Consider the following 22,661-nt stretch of genomic DNA (forward strand, 5'->3'; position numbering starts at 1 on the left):
ATTCAGTTTTAATATTGATACAGAAAAGCCTAATTATATCTGGGACAACAGTAATCTCCAGGTTAAGAGGTAAGAAAAGAGAGGAGGAATCTCTGTTTCGTACTAAAAACATTCCTGGGGAATCAAAAGAATACTGACATAGAGAATGTATTGCCCAGAATGACTTTTGCTTAGTAACAAGGGTCAAAAAGAAAAGGCTGCCAATCTTGCTAGATAGTACAAACCATTTAAATAAATACTAGCGCAACATCTATTCAAGACCCTTTTGACACATGACACTTTTTAAAAGGCAGCAGTAAGATATTCTCATGTACTATATAATTACCAATCTTACTTCCAAATTGAGGGGCAGTGTCCAATTGCAAATATTTCAAAAGTTGCTCCTTTGTACATATTTATATATATATATATTGTGCTTATGAAGGGAGCCAATCTCTGTAATACAGATTTAAATTCTAAAGTAATACAGAAAGGAGATCAATACTGTATACTGAAATGTACATCTCTCCACTTATTTTAGGTTTCCTCCAAAATGCATTCAGGATCCTAATTAATAAAGGAAGGAGAGAGTCAGAAAAGGCTTTGAGATTTTGTTCACCTGAACTTTGAAGAATTTTGCTACTATAGGTAGTCCTCAATTTACAATCACAATTAGGATTGGAATTTCTGTTGTAAGTTGGAGCAGTCATAAAATGAATCATGTGACTGGACCTATTTTACAACCATGTTAACGTGGTCATTAAGTGAAACGTGGTCATTAAATGAATCACAGTTAAGTGAACCTGGTTTCCAGTTGACTTTGCTTGTTGGAAAATCACAAATCACAACCGTCATGTGACTGCAAGATGCTGCAACTACATCCCACATGTGAGTCGACTGTCAAGCACCTGAATTCTGATCACCTGACTGAGTGGGGTATGCAACAAGTTGTAACTTTGAGGAGAGTTTGCAAGTCACTTTTTCTGAGGCTGTCATAACTCTGAATCACTTTTAAATGAACAGATGTAAATATAGGACTACCTATATGTTGTGTGAACTTTATGCAGCAAGATAAACAGATAAATAAAGGGAAGGAATACTACACTGTATTACTACAGTACAGTATTAGAGTATTACTATAATCTTCCCTGGAGCCTCTACCGTAGTAAACATGAGCACATTTATCTTTCAAGATTAGATGATATGGGCATGTTCCAGGTACTATAGACACAGACTACAAGGGCATGTTTATAACTAGACAAGTAGCTTTTCTTTTCTTGCAATATATCTGGATGAAAATTGCCCCAATGACTGCATGGCAAAATAATGAGACACCTCTTGAAAATGTACCTTCAGCTTCCTTTTCTCTGTCCCACAAAAGATAAATCTAAATATACGTGAGCCCTTCCATTAGTCTTACCTGTGTAGGTTTGGGCAAAAACAGTGCAAAGCTTCCAAACGGAAATACCAATAATGCTGACCTCTGACATAATTTAATGAATATTCAAACTGGATTCAAATACCCTACAATTTGTGGTCACTGCCAGCGAGATGAAAGAATGCTAATTTTCCCAAGCAATCTTGTTGCAAACCTGGGCCCAATTTGTGGCCATTCCAAGCCAAACAGGAATGGGAATCCTTGTAGTCCTTATTGCCTTAATTGAGGATATTTCCCAGGATTCTCTTGCCTGAGGAATGCACAGCGTTGAATGGCTCAAAACCTTTTCCTATTACATAGGCACAAACTATAACAATTAAACATGAGTAAATAAGTCTCTGAATATAAAATAGGGACAAAAGCTTCAAAGGTTCAAGAACTTGGGAATAAAGAGAGTTAATCAATTTCATTCTCCATTCTTCAGCTCACTTAGTTCTGTTCTCAGAGAGGTGATGCTTAAAAAAAAAAAGATGTGTGCTCATGACAAAAAATCAGGGTTATAAATATAAAAAGGAATTCATTGTCAAGCACCAGTAACATCACCAGTTTTGTGCAGGCAGGATGAGCTCAGAATTTTCCCCAGAAATAGACATTTAATCCAGGAAAAAGGGAGAAAGTCATTTTTAGCACTGTGACTGTCTGGGCTACTCCTTGGATGGTAATGGAAAGTTATCCTTCTGGCAAAGAACAGTTTATTGAATGAAGAAACTCACAGCTAACAGTGAAGACATCAAAGCTGGTATGAAGCAAATGCTTCACAAACTCAAAGATGTGCTCCTGAATGATAGCCTTGGAGTTTGCCAGTAAAGCCAAATCCATACCTTCAAGGTGCTACAGAGTCAGATAAGCTTATCTCATTTCTTTTTTTAAAAAAAAGTGGAATATGAAGACTGTCTGTTTGGCTTCTGCTGTGCTGGACTGCTAGGATCCATTTTGGGGTGGTCATTGCAATCCTGCTGTAAGCTATTACTCCATAATGGCCCGGTATAGTGCAGGCTCGATGTAATCCTCACGATAACGTGAGTTGATCACCCTCTGTCTTTTTCTCTCTTGCTTGACTTCTTTCTCTGTGAAGATCTCTGTGAAGCGCATGTCAGAGGCAACAGACTGCAAATCAAGTAAAGGCAAGAAATGTTAAAAGGACAATGAAGAAAACTGGACTATAAGTGGTAATGATTCTTCACAATTTTCCTCTTGCATAATAAAAATCATATTATTTTACTGGAAAACAACAGAGTGTAGATTTTGGGAATCTAACTATCCAGTTTAGAGTAAACTACTTACTGTAGATCCACCTCAGCTCTTGAGACTCCAAGTGGTTGTTTACCATTAATCTACAAATTTGCAGAGTTCAATAATGGGCTCAACAAACAGTATTTTGAAAATCTATTTTTTCTTTTCTTTGAAATGGCTTTTGGAACCTTTAGTTTAATAATTTTATTATATCCTTGAAGCATCTGGAAGTGTCCTAGTGACAGAAGAAATGTTCCCTATGTGGGAACTGATGCTCTCTTGTGTGAGAAGAATTTCACGTATCAAAATCTATTGCTGTTTAACTTACCAGTCTTGACTTGACTCTTTTAGGAAGTTCTTCATCTAGTGTGTACACATCATCCCTTTTTGCCATCAGTTGGGATCCATCTTCAAACTCCACCTAGAATCAGAACAATCAGGTGGCTGTCAGATGAACATAAGCATCAATTGCTATTTCTGTATCATGCAATTCAGTACAGAATGTTTTTATGGAGCAGGATCCCAGCCAACTGGCATACAATTTCATGTACTCATCATGAAGGAGTTGGCAGACCAGCTGCTAATAACAGAAGAGATAATCTAGAAATTAGTTTACAGTATATAGCCACAATTACAATGCATGAGAATTAACACCTCTTTACACAAATGTTAATATATTAATCAATATATCTTTTGGAACAGTCAATTACATGTTATCTTGCTCATGGCAGGCCAGAATACAACCTTCAGAGATTTCAGAACTCCCAAATTAACAATACACAGAGAGTTAAAAAGAGAGAAAATGAGAAGATCGATCCCATTTCTCTCACTCACCTGGTACATCTGGATGATATGAGAAGCCACAAACGTAGCTCCATAGACCTGTCCATCTGTCCATCTGACTTGAACAACTTCTCCTGGAGGTGGAGGACCAAGCTGGAGGCAATCTCGACTCTGTCCACATTGGAGAAAGTTTGAGAAATATAATCATCTACTGAATAGCAAACAGAAGAAACATTGCCTAAAATAACGAACCCTGGAGAAGCTTAACAATTGAGCTGGTAGATGGCAATGAGGAGAGCAGGAAAGTGTCTAAGTACAATTCTGTTAACATCAGGAGGTAGTTGCAATGAGCTTAATCTTATAATCAGAATATTCCTGTCATGAACAGATTACAAGATGTACAAAACTAACCTTGTTCTACAACTACTCGTTTGTTATACAGATATCTGTATGAACATAAAACAAGTAAAAATCTGATTAATAGAATAGAATCTTCATCTGGAATTATTTTTTTCTCTAACGAAAGCTTCTAAAAGGTACTGAAGAGAGGGAAGGAGAAAGGGAAGAGATTTCTAATTTAGGAGTCAAATAATCTATGCTATATTTAGCTTTGCATTATGCAGCTCAAAAATATTTTTATTTAGAGATTTGACCCACTTCAGCAATCTGAGACTTTATGTTTCTTAGGACTGTACATTTTCTAGTGCAATAATTTTTTTACTGCAAAGCATACCACAATATCTTCTGGATATAGATTATCACTGAAGGAGCCATCATCAAAGTTGACTTCATAAAATGTTTCCTTCGTCAGATTGATCACTTCACATTGATAGAAACGTCCATTCTTGTGCTTGCTTATCACTGGCTGTCCCACAGCAAGATCTTGTAGACCGGCCTTAGCTCGCTGAAGGAATAAAGGAGCTATAATCAATGTTATATTCAAAAGATAAAACTCGATGGTTTAACTACATGAAATACTTTGAATGTTGTGGAAAGTTGCACAAAATACAAGTGCTTCCTATGCATTATCTGGAAAGCACAGAAAGATTATTTTTACATCTCTTTTGAAAAGCTTTTTAATTTAAGATTTTTATTATGTCTTTATATTTTTATTGCTGAGGCAAACTCTTTACCATCAACTTTTAATGAAGGTATAAATAGAAGGTTCAGTAATATTAACAATAGCAACAAAACTAGCAGTTGCTTTGAGCAGATAAACATTTTAAAATAAAGGACAAAGCAAGCATTTCCATAATATGGTGTATATGCGTGGGCCTCCTGAACACTTTTATTACTGCCTTTCCAAACTGATTAAGAAGTTCAAAAGTAATGTGTCAAGTACAAATGTTAAGTTAGGCTGAACCAAATATTAAGCCTCTATTGCTTACCTCTGCTTGAGATGGAATTTTATGTCGAAAGCAGGTAATGAAGACCACAAACGGCCAGTCGTCTGGCTGCATCATGACTCCAGCTGCTTGAGCGCAGCTGACGTGGAAAGATGTAGGACAGCGGCCATGAGAACATTGCACGCAACAACCAGCTATTCTCTTCCGCCTTTTCTTGCAGAAGACACATTTCTGTAAAGAGAAATTTTCAGACAAACCTGCATTCCATGTGTATTTCAATGGCACTTACAATCTGCTTCAATGGACAGGCATTTTCCCTATTATCACTAATATATAATTACTCAATTCTACAAGTAATTGCTAAGTTACACTGATTATTATACTGCATACAATGGCTTTTCGGAATCTGTCACCTTCCAGATATGCTGGGGTCCAACTTCCATAATTTTTGGTCACTGTGACCTTTGCCCACCCAGTCTTAAAATAAAAGTAGTTTTGTCCAATACTTTTGAACGGGAATGAGTTGGTAAACGCTAGGTACAATCATCCAAATTTCCACCACTTGCACTATCACAAATTATGTAATTTGAGAAGATTGTTTCCTACGTAATCAGGGTTCTGATTTAAGAATTTCATAAAAGTATAAAATAAGCATGTATTAATCAATTCAAACTACCGTTTATTTTCTTACCAGTCGGAAGCGTTGCAGTGGAATTTTGCTGACATCAACTGGACTACGCTGAGCAATGTTTATAAATTTGGCCTCCAGAACTGCCACAGCACACATAACATGAACCCATCTGAGAAAAATCAGAAGTTTACTTAAGTATTTAGTAGATGTTTGTTAAAAATTGGCTGCAGGTTATGGATAATCAAAACTGATAATGGTAAAACAGCTCAAAAACAAACATATAGGCCATAGTGTAAAGAATAGTAACCTTATGAATAATATGATCTCCTCCACTCTCAATACAGCTGCATAATGTATTTGAAAAAAGTGCTTTGCCAAAACATTCAGTACAAAAACAGCCACATACTCTGGAAGGTTCACATCTGCTTCAAAGATTCTCTCTATTGTATGCATGAAGAGATAATAGACTATTGGCAATTTGGCTGTCTCTGCATGATACATATGTGTGCATCAACAGTCTTTGCAGCAGTTTATGAAAACTTCATAGAATGTGGTTGCTTTAAGTATCTGAGGAGGGGATTTTTGCTTGCAACAATAAACTTTGCAAAACATGAATGAATGATTAATACAGTACTTTGCACAACCATAGCTTCAACTAGCATTGTATCAGACCAGGGAAACTTCACTAATTTGTTGCTTCATAGAGTTGATGAGTCCAGGGGTCTTCCATACTTAATTATCACAAAAACTCACTTGTTATCATTGGCTTTTTGAAGTGCACCTCCACGAAGTGAGCATAAGCAGCAATCCTGAAGGCCAAAAGAAAATCACATTTTATTTATTTGTATTTATTTTATATCCTGCTTTTATTATTTTTACTCAAGGCAGTATTTTTACTCAAGGCAGCGGACATATTCAACACACCTTCCTTCTCTTATTTTCCCCACAAGAAGTACCCTGTGAGGTGAGTTGGGCTGAGAGAAAGTGATTGGCCCAATGTGATCCAGATGGCTTTCATGACTAAGGTGGGACTAGAACTCATGGTCTCCTGCTTTCTAGCTTGGTGCCTTAATCACTAGACCAAACTGGCTTTCATGTTGTTGAAATCACACCAATTAACACTGTACTATTATAGCACTACATTTTATACAATTTTTCTGAAATACATAAATATTCTGCAATGAGAACCATACAAGTTAAATAATTATTTTGTGCATTAATTGTTTTTGTCTTATAGAAAATGTCATAGAAGAAACTAAGCTGGCTCTATAGCCGTGATGGGAGAACCTACGGCATGCAGCCTGGAAGTAGCACGCAGAGCCATCTCTCCAGACATGCGAGCTGTCACCCGTTGCTCTTCTGGTTTCTGGTGTGCCAGCCAGCTGCTTTTCATGCATGCAGGAGCGCTGGAAACTGGAAGAGCAGCCATCCAGTGGGAAGATGATCTTCTGGTTTCCGGCATGCACATGCGCACTGGCCAGAAACTAGAAGACCAGTTGCTGCATGCCAGAAACCGGAAGACCAGGTGGCCGGTGCGCATGCGTGAGCCAGAAACCAGAAGATAATCTTTCCAGTGTGCACATGCACGCCGGGCGGCTGCTCTTCCAGTTTCTGGCATGCATGCGTGTGCAGGGGCCCCTGTTTTGGCACTCAGTGCCGAAAACGTTTGCCAACACTGCTCTATAGGAAACGAAAGGCTAGTGCTAGGTAGAATGCATTTTATTAAGTCCTGTTAGGGACACACATAGCAGAAAACTATCCACACCTATGCGGAAGTGAAGCTTAGATGATTGTTGAAAAGCCTATTCTATCCTATCTGGCAAGGTGATACTTCACTAGACATGCATGACAGTAGAGTTGCACATAAATATGTCTGCAACATATGAGCCAAATAAACCTGGAAAACATCTCCTAGCAGTATTCAATTTCCTAAACTAAGTTTCTAAAACAATGATAAACATTTTAAAAATTTAAAAAGTAATCTCAATATCTGCGTAAATGTTTGATTTAGAAGAGATTCAGGGAAGCTACCTCCATTAGGGATTGCTAATTAAGCCAACTTGAAGAGGAGGTTTAGTACCCCAGGACTAGATTCTGGAATACTGATGAATACATTTAATAATGGACGATACTGAATCAACCAAACTATTCATTTAAAATATTCCATGAAGTAAAGTCCTATCAGAAACTAGATCTTCTTTACATTTTAATAAATCTTTTTTATACAAATAAATCTATTTCAATAACTATCTCACAACTGCAAACTTTCCAGTGCCACCGAACTAAGGCTCATGCATGAACACAAAAGAATTTTGGCAGACCTCTTCTAAAGCATTGGCTTTGCATCGAGAGCACTTCCAGTCTTCAGTTGCCTTCTCAGGGGCTACTCCATAACAACCTACATTAAAAAAAAAAAATAGAAGATTTGTAGGCTAAGCAATAAAAATCAGCAATGTTTCAATTTTCATATCCCTTCTTATTTTAACAAATATTAAAATAAGTTTGACCAATAAGTCAAAATAAGTTTGACCAATAAGTCAAAATAAGTTTGACCAATCTTGGAAGACCCACTTGAAACACATTAACAAAAAAACAATACTAATCTATCCATAATCTGATCTCTCATTTAAAAATATAAATTTCAAACCTGTGTTTCTTTATTATTTACTCAAGCCATAAAAATGGTCATGATGGGTCAAATCTATCTCTGGGCCCTGTCAATTCAATGAATTTTAGAACAGAAAAAATGAACTCCAGTCGTTAACTATCACAGTGCCTTATGTCTTTAAGGTTTTTTTGATTGTTTTAAAGTATTAGTGATATCCAAAGCATTAGGATAGGAATTCATCCAACCTGCTTAGTAAATGGCATTCCACTAAGATTTTCCCCTCTGAATTCTTATATTGTGGGATAGTTTTTCTGAGACAGTATCTTAATCTTCACATAGCATGAAAAGTACAGTGCTACCTTGATACTCAATGCTTTGAAATTCATCGAATTTGGTACTCAACAAAAATTTTGTCCCAATACTCATCATTTGTTTGGTACTCAGCGCATAAACTACAACTTGTCAGTGTTGCCTTGTAACTCACTGCATTATTCCTTATGGGACAAATTTGGTACTCATCATTTTTGGTACTCATTATGCCTCCCGGAATCAATTAACGTTGAGTACCAAGGCACCACTGTATCTGAAAGGATATATTTTGTTTATTGCACTTTAATTGTAGTCTTTACCCATGGTATTTTCAGATAATTTTGTTCATATGAATCTGATGGGCATTAAAGTGCAATTCCTTGACTTTTTTCTGTGCTCTTCCTTACAGGTAGACATAAGCAGGAATAAGATGCTCATACTTACATTGCTTCTTTATAAACTTGGGAAGATGGAGGGGTAAATAGTAATATTTTATTTTGGGTATCAATGAACAATCAGACCTAAGTTATACAATACTCACTGGCATGGACCTGGACCTGACAGTGCTTGCATGTGATCAAAATACTGGTGCCATCTTCCTCCAGATATGGGGTAGAGAGGCTGACATCTGTGCTACAACCAGTGGTAGTAAAACACATCTCAGGGATAAGGGGCTTAGTTCTCATCTTTCCATTAGCAGCATTTGGAACTGCTTGTAAGCTCTGACTTCCGCAATCTGCCTGCCAGTGAGAAATTACACATTTTAGAAAAGAACAACACTGATAAAATAAAAATAAATATATGATCAGAAAAGCATTCCATTTTTGTTTGCATACTGAAAGAATTGAAATAAATATCATTTCACTATGTTATGCTTTAGGTACAATGATTCTGAATTAAATTTTATATTTTTCTTTCCAAAGAGATAAATATTTCCGCCAAACAAACAAATCAATACATCCTTTTTTCATGTCAGAATAAAAGAAAAAATATGTTTGACAAAATTGATATAAAATACTCTAAATCTTTGAAGATAAGTTACATACTATCTTCATCTCAGGCACCTTTCTGCAAATATGACTCCAGCTCTAAGATTTTATTTTTTATTTTTTAAATATGTTACTCCTAATATAACAATTCATCAAAAATATTTTGGGTTTGTTTTAAGACTTCCTTGTTCTACTAAAGAACCAAAAAATAAATTCTAATTTCCTTAAATGTTTTTAAAAAAGGGTTAAAATATCACACTAAACAGTTTCTGTGTTGCATTATTTAGTGAGGGAAAAATGAACAGTAAACCTTTTTGAAAAAATATTCACACCTTAACCACCATGCCATACAGACTCTCAAGAGACCTTTCCCACCTGAGATGAATGTGGCAACTACTATGGCATACAGCATCCATTATTACCAGGCAGTTTCCCATCTATGTATAAACCATGCTTAATCTTGCTTAGCTTCCGTAATCAGGCACTAGAATATGTATGGTTTATTTTTTAAGAAAGCATGCATTTGTCAGGGTAATATGAAAGATGCTGTAGGAAATCAGTTCTACTTACTATGGAAACATTGGAAGCAGGATTATTCTAACAATAATCAGTCTTAAAACTGAAATCACATTATTAACACGGTGCTTCCAACACTTTCACAAACCACATTTTATCAGTGCTTCTGTACTATACAGGCCAGGAGAAAGAATAATCTGCTCACCTGGTAGGTTTGGAAGAGCATGCACACTGCACAATAGGGAGCCTGCTGAGCCATGGCAATATTATACTCCTTTTCCGCTTCAAAGTTTGGAGGACGATTCTGCCACAGTTGGCTAAGAGGTTTGGCCCATGCTTCCATCTCTTCAGTTTCTTCTTCAGGTGTCAACTGCTCTGACATTTCTGCAGTAAGAATCACACCATCAATCAAAATTTAGATAAACCATTTCCCTTTTTTGCAGGCTGTCAAAAGAATAACAGATTTAAACTACTGGAAAGGTAATTATGTTCCTCACTTTTCAGCCATGCCTGCCAATGCTCTCTATGCCTCTATTAGCAACCTTTACAAATGCTGCCTTTTACACTGTACAAACATTCAGCTCCACATGGCTGCTAAGCCCATACAATTTGTGAGACCATTAATTTGGAAATACAGCACCTCACAATTATAAAATTATGTTTGAAATATGTACACTCTTTCTTTTGCCTTAGAGATCAAAGTGCTGCATTGGATCCTAACTTGGTAACTGAAAATTCAGCATCAAAGTGTATCAAGTTCACACTGCCAAGTATACAACCTTCAAAAATTGTGAATCAGACTCTGATTAATGTATTCAGGTATATGTTGTACAAGAGATTGCTTTAAAGATGTAAAGGATGAGTTTAGACATACAAAGATGCTTATTGCTACAGGCAATCCTTGACTTACAATCATTCATTTAGTGATCATTCAAAGCTACAACAGCACTGAAAAAAGGGACTTGTGACTAGTTTTTACACTTACAACCATTGTAACATTCCCCATAGTCACATAATCAAAATTCAATTGCTTAGCATGTATTTATGATGGTTGTAGTGTCACAGGGTCATGTGATCATCCTTTGCAACCTTCTGTCAACTAAAGTCAGATTCACTTAACAACTGTGTTACTAACTTAACAACTGCACTGATTTACTTAATAGCTATGGCAAGAGAGGTCATAAAATGGGGCAAAACTTACAATTGTGTTGCTTAGCAATAGAAATTTTCAGTGGTAAGTCAAGGACTAGCTGTCATTCAGTATCGCTATTGGACAAATACCTCTATTACAAAAAAAAAAAAAGGAAGAAATTTAGAACTTACCATCATCACTAAGGCCGTCTTTAACCAAGAGTGGGTGATGACGTGGGAGTTTGGTCAAGGGCTGGCGACGGCCTTTTGATTGCTTATGATCCTTTACAGATCTGATGTAATCCTTTGCCATCTGCAGAAATCAAGACAGGGTCAGCGAGACAGCTTGGTCTAGTGGTTAAGGCAACATGCTAGAAAAGCAGGAGACTATGAGTTCAAGTCTCACCTTAGCCATGAAAACCAGCTAGATGACGTTGGGCTAGTCAATCTTTCTCAGCCCAATTCACCTCACAGGGTTGTTGTTGTGTGATAAATAGGAGGAGGATGGTATGCTAGGTATGTTTGCTGCCTTGAATGATTTTTTTATTTGTAAAAATAATAAAAACGGGATACAAATAAATATATAAATAAAAACAGTAACCACAACTTTATAGTAGCACTGTATAGTACTACTGGATGAATTCAAAAACTGAAAAATTACTTGTACTTTCTACACTGCTTAAGCTCCAGGGTATGCAAGATGTGTATTATGGATAAAATAGTGTATTTCAGTATGCAGAACTACATTGACAATAGATTTACTTGGCATCTAATGCAGCAAATACAGTTCTAGAAATATTCTTTGCAAATTGCACATCAGCTGATAAGGTTGTCAGAAAGTGAAAATCAGATAGAAGATTAGATATTACAATATTCCATGATAAGTGTCTATTGAGAACCCATCCTATATATTGCTTTATCATTCAAATGTATCCCACACATGCTATACAAGATAGATTGTAAGTATACCATTTGATGTAATCTTACTTTTGCAAGCTCCTGTTCATCCACACGAGCTGTGGAACTGGTTTTCTTCCTGGAAGGCTGTTCAATCTCCATGACATTCACTTCTTCCTTAGCATAACTATGAACTGTGAGCACCTCAGTTTGCTCAACCAACTGCCTGGAAAGATCAGGGGGTTCAGAATCTGAAGAGCCAGAACAAAAAGATGAGCTAGACTGAAGGCTGGAGACTGGGCTTGGTTTCATGGTAGATTGGGTCAAAACTGAAGACATAGAATGTGAAATGGAAAGATCTAGAACAGCTGCTTCTGGTTCCTCTTCCTCTTCTTCTTCTTCCTCCTCCTCCTCCTCTTCCTCATCTAGTTTAACATTTTTCAGTTCTTCAAATTTTACTTCAGAGGAATCTGCATACTCTGCATCAAAAACAATAATTGAAATACTCTTTAGTAACTGCTGCCAAATAAAATGCTCAATTTTATTAAAGCCTAAAAATTAATTTGAAACTAGGACTTCAAATTGTGAAATATTAAATGGCCCAGTCTAGCTAGAAGTTTAATGTATTTTTAAAAAATACTCCTATAATTGGAATTTCCTCTAGAACTTCATTAACACATAACACAATGTTATATCTTTAATTTCTCACTAATCAGGCATTTATTCAATTTCTAGAATTTTTGTTAACTTATTTGCTCCAATCCTGCCCTTTGGTGTTGTATTCACTTTCTGAGACACATCTCCAAATCTTTTCAAGCTAAAAAAAATACAAATTAAAATATTCTAATGATTTCATATTTTATTTCATAACTGAAAATCTTGTGGCTTCCATAACAGTCCTTGAGCAATTTTTGGATAAATGTCTCCAAACCTGGAAGTTACTTCTCAATTTATGAATTTCTTCTGTTTTACTGACACAATTCTGTTAGTTTCTTATTTTATATTGCTAAAGTCAAAAGAACATTACTTTAAGAAATTCATCTGAGACGTTTGCAGATGCCCCAATTTCTTCAGCATAACTTTCATATTCCTAATGAGGCATTATATCAGTTTTCAACCTGATGTTTTGCTCCCAATGTTTTTATGTCTGTTGAAAGCAGAAGTTGGGTTCATGCATCACACTAAACCTCACATAGATTGGGAACATTCAGACAACAAACTAGACCAAAACTAAACAAATTTCATTATGGCTAGGCCAAAATAAAGTTCCAGTAAGATAGGCCACCATGAACACTAGCATCCAAGAAGTTACCTGGAGGTGCAAGGCCTTCATCTCCTTGTGGTACAGGCTCTCTAGCAGGTCCAACTGGAGGGGCTGCTTCCTCCATCTCAAACTGCATTGGGACCACCTCCTCCTTGGGAAAGGACTCACTTTGACTCACTTCATGAGGAACTTCTAAGCAGACTCGGTGCCGCTTGCTTCCAATGCGATGCTTTGGGACACTGCAAAAAGAAATAACCATGTCATCTTTTTAAATCAGGAATATCCAATCCACAGTCTATGGGCAGCATGCAACCCTAGATAGCTAGTAATGCAACAAGATTGTAAACTTCTAACATTATTATGTGATTTATATACAGGACATTAACCCTATTATATATTTTATATGCGGCTGAAGATAATTCCTCATAATTCAATGCAGCCCAGACACCAAAAGGTTGGACACTCATGTTTTAAACAGAACCCAACACAACTTTAATATCAGATTCCTCTCTCTGAAAAAATCAACTGGTTTTATGACTTTTCTGAAGTACCTGAGAAAGCACAGCTCTAAAAAGAGATATATTTACCACTAGGAGAAAAAAATAAAAAAAATTATTGGAAAAAATATTTCTTATCAGTTTGTCAAAAAATGACAGAATGCACAAGCTTTCTATTCATATTAATATGTGAAAATGGTTTCTTCTCATTGTAAGAAATCCCATTTAACCCAAGGATTCAAATGAAACATACTTGCTATTAGATAATAAATATTTCGAACACAAAGTATCTATCATTAATATAAATTTACAGCAGGGTAGAAGACAGTTATTTAACTTAAGTCAAGTCAGAAAAATTCTTTGAAATACTTTATCCAATTCTTTGGTGAACAGACTGGTTCCAACCATTAATTTAATTTCTGTTCCATAGCCTACTGACAACTAAAAATCACATATCCATTTTCTAAAACTTACTGAATTTGATTATGAAACAAAACAAGGAGAAAGGAAGAAGAAACAAGTCCCAATATAATTGGCAGCCACTTAACATGGACAATAGAAGAAGCTCCACAGATGCAACTGATTAATAAGTGAGTTATTAATAAGTGAGTGACACTGGCTAAGTCATGATTTATATAAAAAAAGAAAACATACCTTTTTTTCTCCATATCTTCATCTGCTTTGCATTCTTCATCTGTTTCAGTTTCTTCGGACCACTGCTTCTCATTCTTAACTTTTTGAAAGAGTTCACCCTTAAAGAACTCAGATGCTTCTGGTGTAGGAAGAGTATGATCAATTACTGTTACATCTTTCCCAACTTTCCATAGCTTGTAACGATCAGGCTGATATTTCCTCACAAAGACATCCATGGAGATTTTGACCATGTCCTTTCGGCAGGAGCACTGCATGGAATAACAAAACAGCTAAGGCCACTTATGTTTTCATTTCAATTCAGTAATAACTTCACTCTGCAACTATGCCTCCTTATGAGAGCACTATACCGTTTCCTAGTAAGAATGAATGATGACCTCAAACATTGGAGGCTAAAAGTAATTACTTGGAAAAAGGCAGAGAACAAAACAACAGCTATTTAATGTTTGATATCACCAGATACATATCTGTTGTGAGCTTTCTTTCTGACAAAGCATTTGTTGTTGAACTGAGTACTCTGAAATATTATTAATAAATAAATAAAACAACAGTGCACAGAGTGGGCTCTAGAAAACTGAGGCTACAGCAGTGCGTGGCTTGCTACCGGTTTGGTATGGATCTTGCAAACCAGTAGTAACGGTGGCGGGAGGCTCCGCCCACCCGCCCGGACATCATCATGGACGCTCTGCACATGTGCAGAAGCGCTGCCCGTGCTCCCGATGCACTACATGCTTCACATGTAGTGAAGGTAAGTGGAATCCACCCCAGGGCTACAGCTATATGTCAGAAGTAGACATGAACCTGATGAATTAACAGAAAAAACATTGGGAAATAAACAAGTATTATCCTATTTCCATTTCACAAGCCTTATTGTTTAAATATCTAATGGAAAAAAAAAAGATCTTGAGAATTGTACGAACAGGCATACCTTATCCTTAACTAAATATATATGGATGTCCACCGTGACATCTATATCAAAAACAGTAGTCCTACATAACTAATCAGAGTTCTACATTTTTCCATTTTTCCTTAAACTGTCTTAGAGGCTTTATTTGTATGAATTAATACATTTTTATGGATGTCCAAAGTTAAAATGGTGAGATCTACTTCATTGCACATTTTTAGCAGCAAAAAGTTGTACGATATAGGATGCATTCTATCAACCATAAAATATTGAATTGATAAATGTTAATTTATAATTCTGTTTGATAAACGTTTAGGAATAAGCAACAATTCTTACTAAAATAGACTGCTTTCCATACTCAATCCAACGAAGTGTGGCAAAATTAGTAGATTCAGCGCAGTTGAAGCCATGATTAAAACCAGCATGATATCCATAAGGAAAAGTTATCATGAATTCACCTGCTTCCTGAGTCACCTGAAAGAGAAGCAATCAGTATGGATTTCTATAGTTTATATAAACTCTAAAATTCCTTTGATAATTATTTTATAATTTTCAGTACTACCAAGCTGGAAAGAGCCCATATTTCTAGCTTTTCCTAAGAATTACTTAATGAAAATATATCCCAGAATTACGTGAAAAATGTATACACAGGGAATATTCTCAGTGTGAAGAAGAAATGACACGATTCCTGTTTTTTAAAATTCTATTTCTCTCTTCCCACATTCTCAGTTCTCATGAGCTGTATCAGAGTGCTCCCCACACTCAAGATTCTTTCTCTAAAGATGTTTTGAATATCTGTAAAAATAGGAGGGAGTGTTCTAAACTGATACCTCCCTACTATGTGTAACTATTGAAAAGTTAGAGAGGTGAAAACAAAATATAGGATGTTTTCCAATCTGGCCTTTCTATTTTCAGTTCCTATAATCTTATAAGAATATCTGCCTTCCTAGATTTGTGTAAAATGCCATCAATTTTTCCTTACTTTGTCAAATGGGATGCCATATTTCTTTAATATTGATGGTGAGATCAAGGTCATTTTGTGACGGAGAAAAGCTTCACAACTCTGAGCACTTCCAGGAAAGAATCCTATTTAAGAAACAGATATTCAGCAAGTATTGTTGAAAAGGACTGCTTGTACAACATTCATTGGATGCAGAATTGAACACTTTGATATGGCTTTTTCCAAGGTTGACAATGCATGAAAGATAGATAAAGTAACCAAAAAGCTTAGCGGTAACTTTCAGACAAAAGTTCCAAATGGAGAAAAGAGAAGTACACTTTTCTTATTCCCTTTTAACACATAATGAAGCATCAGAGACATAATTAAAAAAGAAAGTCTTATTTTTTTTCACATATAGAGAGCTTTAAGAAAGTTCTTACGTCCTGAAATTCAGTAAATATTATATTTGTTGGACTTTTATAAATAAAATGAAATAATGGAACAAGATTTTCATAATTTTTCAAAATTATTGCTGTTATTTTACACATAGTCCTTGACTTACAACCACAATTGGGACCAGAATTTCAGTTGCTATGCAAGGCAGCTGTTAAGTGAGTCATGCCCAATTTTATCACTTTTTTTGGCACAGTTGTTAAGTGAATCACACAATTATTAAGAGAATCTGGCTTTTCCCATTGACTTTGCTTGTCCGAAGATCCCTGGAAAAATTGCAAAGGGCAATCATGTGATCCTGGGATGCTGCAACTTTGTAAATATATTCTGGTGCCAACTGTCCAATTTTTGATTATACGACCACAGGTATGCTGTAACAATCGTTAAGAGCAAGAACTGGTCTTAAGTCTCTTTTTTTCAGTACTGTTGTAACTTCAGTCACTAAATGAATGGTTATAAATCCAGAACTACCTGTAGTAAAGTCAGATTAGGGTTACAATTAAGTTAAAAAAAAAGCTGTCACTGTTTTTTAGAAACTATACAGACTGATTTAGAGAGAGAGGGATGTTTACCTTTAGCAAGACGTTCCAATCGCTTCCCATGCTCTGGAGGAATAGAGTACCTGTGATTGCACATAAACAAATTACAAATATAATCACAAAAAAAATAAGCTGCTTTAGGCTTGTTATATAACAATGCTGATATATAATAAGCAAGTTTAATCATTTCCCATCTTCACATCATTCCTATACTGAGAAAATCAGCTTATTAAATATGATCCTCAATTAAAAATGGATGCACATCTTGATACAGATACACACATACACACACACACACACACAGAGGATATCTCACCAGGACTTGGGTTCCCCAAAATGCAGATAATTTATACTGTACAGGTCCATGTCCTCCGTGTGCCAGGCAAAGGAAGTTTTCCACATCCCAAAGTAGAGATAAGGTGTATTCACTCCCTCAATGGTAATACCACTTTCATTTTCTACTATATCCAGAATTGTATTCAGATGACCAATATTCCACTCATCTATATGCTAAAAATAGATTAAACATATATATTTTTTTAAAAAGCAATAAGCTAGTAACATATATTCCAATATCTGTATAAAAAAATCACTGAGGGTACTCAAATAATTTTATTTTATGAATATTGTAGATTAATTTTGCCTCATATATTCCATCTATATACACATTAAACATATTTCAATTTTCAGAGATCAACCTAGGAAATTCAATAACACTGATGCTGAAAATTTAGATGAATCTTGAATCAATGCAAAAAAAAAAAAGTTAACACTAACAGATAGGGAAGCTGTTAATTATATCTCATTATTCCTCTTTTACCTTGTCATAGAGTGTGCCATTAACATCTGCCCCATAGATGGGAGCATTGAAAGTGAGATTCTTCCAGTACTTGCGTTCAAGATCTTCAAAATCTGTATACCGAGGAGTACAGTACCTAAGGGAACACAGGTTCACTGTCTTAATATAAATTGTCCATTCACTTTTTTTATTCACTGACAAATGTCATGAATTAGCACCAATTTTAAATAACACATTACTGTAGACAAGCATCCTGGAAATCAGACTTTAAGAAGATAGTCACGTACTAACATCCTAGATGAAAGAGCCAACTTCTCCATCATTTAAAATTTGTAATAGAATTAACTAAGATTTCAACTAAATCATGCTCAAAGGCTGAAACTGTTCACATATAAAGATGCTGTAACTTTTACCATTATTTTAATGTAATTTCATTCTCTTGGTTTTAGTAATGGTGGACAGCAAAAACAGGTGTCAGTCCAGCAGTATCCTACAGAAATCCATTAAAAAAACCTAGGTTTTGATCTAGAAACTATCACATACATATGGAGCTTCTCAGAGATGACCCATTCAAATATTTGCTATTGAAATAGTGCAGTCCATTCATAAGAAATTTCTTTGGAGCTCTAAGAGTAAGATACAGAAGCAAGTATTCTCAAGAAAGTATATTCCAATTTGGAATACACTTATGCCAACTGACATGGACTTCGTTAAATTAAGATGCTTTTAGATTCGAACCATTACAAACTTATATTCCCTATACAAATACATTTATATAAATACAGATATTTAGAATCTTTCATGTTTAGATAATCTTTTCTTACTTGTCGCTATTTGCTATCCTCCTGAATTCTCGGACTGACATAGCTTTCTTCTGGATGTTATACTGAGTGAAGAGGCCTGACTGGCCAGTAACCACTTGCTGAATGGGAGCAGGGATGACCAGATCATCAATATCATCATACCATTTACGTGGCTTCCATTCCTTAGGAGGAACAATCTAGAAATTATAATTTTTATATGAGTAATTGGAAAACTCAGCACAAGAATAAAACATTCAAAGGCTACATAAAATTTTAATACTTCAAATAGACTGACTCTTCAGCTACACACAGTAGCAAAATTATGCCTCAGCATCATATAGTAATAATCCACAAACAACACTGTTAATACTCGACTAGAAGTTGGCATTTTATAAAATTAAGCACACAATAAATTAATATTCATAATTAAGAAATCTGTTTCAAATTGTTATCATGTATTTGGCTCAGTGTTTAGTTTAGAAGTATATATGCCAAAATGGCTCCTGATTTACTGAATATCCAAAATTAATTAAATATAAAGGAAAATGCCTACTTAAATGGTACATGATCTTTTTACTGCAAACAATAAGTATGCGCAAATCCTTTGAAAGCAATGTCCCACAATGTGTTAATGTCATATCTTTGAAATAATAAAGCACCTAAGGCAGGCTTGCTTACTGTATATAGAGTAAGCATATACATGCTTACTGAAAAAGATGCAGCTGCTTTATTGATTTAACAGAGATACCTTGCATACACTACCTTGTGTTGTGAAGCACAACTTTCAACAGATTGGCACAAACCTAATGAACAATTAATATTACTGCAGTTTTCTTTTTAGAATTCTGCATATCCAAAGTAATAGATCGGTTTGTTTAGAAATTAATCCTCATGATAGTGCATACCATAAAAACAAAACTTTTAATAAAGTTACACAGGTCTCCCAGAAACATTTAGGCTTCATTTCAAATCCTATGTCAAACAATTAGTTAAACTAATGTGCAACAAAAGAAAAATCTAGAACTTCAGAATTTTCATTAAATGTTTGATTCCCCCCAGCAAAAATAGGTACTATTTCCTCATCAATGGGATCTAATAAAATCTCACAATACAACTTGCTCATTTGTATGCTGATTACCAACCAAATATGTTACATTTTCTGAATCAAATTTAATTATACTACCTTGTTTCCCTGAAAATAAGACATCCCCGGATAATAAGCCCAATCAGGCTTTTTAACGCATGCATTAGAATAAGACCTCCCTGAAAATATTTAACTGCATGCGCAGCCGGTCCCCATTTCCTCTGATTAGGGTTAGGGAGACAGAGCTGGAAATCAGGTAAGATGGCAAGAGAAGCCCCATCTTGCTCCACTTGCCCCAAAATAATAAGACCTCCTCGAAAATAAGGCCAAGCACTTATTTTGGGGTTCAAAAAAATATAAGACAGGGTCTTATTTTCGGGGAAACATGGGAAATATGAATGAATAAATTGCAACATTATCATCACTGTTCCCACCACTTCTTACCTTTGCCAATCCAGCTCTATGGGCTCCTTGAGACTCTATATAGGCAATATAACGGCTGAAATTTTTAAATTCTTCCACAGTTGGATGGAATGTCATTATTCTGGCACTTGGATTTAGGTTCTCCAATTCGGACCCCATGTTTTTTTCCCCACAATCTTCTCATATGTGAACCAGGAGAACTACTTCACTAATACAAATAATTATAAGGATTAGAAATTAATAAGTATTATACAGTTATTGAGCACACAATAAAGAATGACGAATAGCATCAAAATATGTCTACTTTCTTAATTAAAACTGTATCAGACCCAAGCCTTCTCAATTTTTATTGTGACTATTTTACACCTTTATACTCCTAAAAATCAATTTCATACTCAGATTTACAGAAGAAACCCGGTAAAGTACATGTACCAATTCTATTGTTTGATAATAAAAAAAAAGCCTCAACCTTAAATAACAGAAATAATTTGACACTAGTTACAGAATAAGTCTCAATAGCCATGGATAAATCAAAACTGACCAATGTGAACTTCTCTTGATAAAAAGTTCTGTCTTAGTAATATAACTTTTCCTCTTCTTGGAGGCTAGCTTCATATTAAAGAGAACAGGTTTGTTTTCCATACAGAAAAGCAAGTTCCTACTCTGAAATCTGTTTAAGACAGCAAGTATCCCAGATAACTATCCTGTTAAATGACTCACTTATTAGACCTATCCAGGTCCTGAATCTTCTTCTCCCACAGCCAACTGAGGCCACAGGTATTTGTTTCTGAAAAGAATGTTTCTCCAAAATGTCTATATCCTTGCCTTTTGCTTACTAGGCCCTCAAGAGAAATGGAGAAAAGAAAGGTGAGATAAAACTAATTTATGTGGGTTTGTTTACTGAAATAGAGGAGCTAAGAGGAGAATGAAATTTATAGTTACTTTTTAAAAATTGAAACTCTTTTCAAAGCTTTTTTTTTTTAAAAAAAAACTGGAACTAAGGGGGGAAAAAGATTATCAGGGTTTCCCCAAAATTCTTTGTAATCTTTTTCTTCCCTTTTTTTTTTGTTTACTTTCAATTTATCTGGTTCTAAATACCTCAAGTCATCTGCATGATGTTAAAAGCAGTTGTACTGGTTTACCTGGTGCTCTAAGAGCCCCAGCATTTAGAGGTGTTCCCCCACCCCCACAAATTCTTCATTTTATTTCCCTGCCCTCTACTCTTCTGTACCGGCCCTCATTCAATTCCTTTCTTCCGTTTGTCGTTTTTCTTTGCCACGCGCTGGTGCTGAACCAGAAAAAATGTGTTATCTAAGCACGGTCTTTGTGCTAAATGGAGAGGAGAGGAGAGCCTCTTTCATCTCAAAATTTCGAAACTGTTCCTCGAAGTTCTTCCGCCTATTGTGATCCTAAGCCCTCTTTTATACACGGATCGCCCCGAGCGAGCTCCGGCGGGCAACAGCTGATCCTGGCATCCTTCGCTCTCTTGTGGCTGGGAAGAGGCACCTCCTCTCGGAAAAAAGCCCAGAAGGCCCGGCGTTGACATAGCAACTTTCGAGCCCTCAAATGTTTCGCTGGATGGAAGGGCGCTGAAATACGGAGAGCATCCAGCCCTCACCTCCATCCCTTCCCCGGTTTCAAGGAAGTCCACCCAACCCCTCGGTTTTCGGTTCTCCACAGCGCGATCTAGGTCGACTGAGAAGCCCCGCCCGGATGAGGCTTTCCTTCCTCCCTGTCCATAACACTCCAGGACTTAACTCTACCCCGCGGTCTCCCTTTACCGCATTTTCACTCACCGAAGGCCTCACAGGACCCACCTGCACTTCTGACAGGGCCCGAAATAGAGTTCTGTATTAAGCTTGGGGGCCAACCCCGTCTTTGGTCCCGCCCCCCTTCCACGGTCACGTTCTTGACGTTTTCCCGGCCACGATCCAATCCCCAAGAGTTCCCGCATCCGTTTTACCGTCTCATGGGTTAGGGGAAGTGCCAATCACGCCCCTTGCATTCGTTTCGTAAGCGTCGCGACGGCGGATCGAATGAGGACTCCCCGCTGCGAAAGTAGTTCCGTAGCGATGCACGGATTGAGCGCGACGCGGTTACGCCACTATGCGTTTTTAAACGAAGTTAGACGGATCCCTCCGCTGGAGTCGCTTAGTCGTCTTTTTCTCTCGGCATTTTACCCCTTTTATTTTAATTCGCCGTTCCCCTTCCCCTCCGTTTCCCAAATTTCGCATAATTATTGCTCAGGTCCAGTCAGTAAGAAGTGCCTGAACTGGCCAACCAATCAGCGAGAAAGGATCGGTGTTACTAAGCAGATACTGTTTTGATTAGCGTTAGAAGGGGCGGGTAGAAAAAGCGAGATAGGAGAAACTGATGCTGCTCAGGCTGTTACCTAACCGTTGTGAATGCGTTGCTAGTATCACGTAGGATTGGAGGAGAGCGGT

The 22,661-nt window shown here is 36.5% G+C and overlaps 1 protein-coding gene across 2 annotated transcripts; it reads right to left on the reverse strand.

Moving 5' to 3' along the window:
• Nucleotides 1-297: 297 nt before the first annotated feature.
• KDM4A (lysine demethylase 4A) lies at nt 298-22,274 on the reverse strand. 2 transcript variants are annotated; one of them, XM_070941422.1, is made up of 22 exons: nt 22,181-22,274; nt 20,239-20,420; nt 18,732-18,907; nt 17,929-18,043; nt 17,425-17,618; nt 17,142-17,191; nt 16,159-16,262; nt 15,513-15,650; nt 14,276-14,523; nt 13,173-13,363; nt 11,951-12,339; nt 11,156-11,276; nt 10,038-10,216; nt 8,869-9,067; nt 7,732-7,808; nt 6,164-6,219; nt 5,471-5,579; nt 4,822-5,010; nt 4,167-4,337; nt 3,485-3,604; nt 2,979-3,071; nt 298-2,524 (listed from the first exon to the last, which is right to left on the reverse strand). In XM_070941422.1, exons 2-22 carry the CDS (start codon nt 20,374-20,376, stop codon nt 2,384-2,386), a joined length of 3,198 nt encoding a protein of 1,065 aa, XP_070797523.1. In that variant the 5' UTR covers nt 20,377-20,420; nt 22,181-22,274; the 3' UTR covers nt 298-2,383. The 2 variants fall into 2 exon arrangements, with proteins under 2 accessions (XP_070797523.1, XP_070797522.1); XM_070941421.1 differs by lacking the exon at nt 22,181-22,274 and adding an exon at nt 22,014-22,088 and having other exon boundaries at nt 20,239-20,425.
• Nucleotides 22,275-22,661: the final 387 nt, after the last annotated feature.

This window comes from Pituophis catenifer, unplaced genomic scaffold, assembly GCF_029215685.1.
Source record: "Pituophis catenifer annectens isolate HBS135680 unplaced genomic scaffold, rPitCat1.0.hap2 SCAF_3, whole genome shotgun sequence".
In the NCBI taxonomy this organism is placed as follows: Eukaryota; Metazoa; Chordata; class Lepidosauria; order Squamata; family Colubridae; genus Pituophis; species Pituophis catenifer.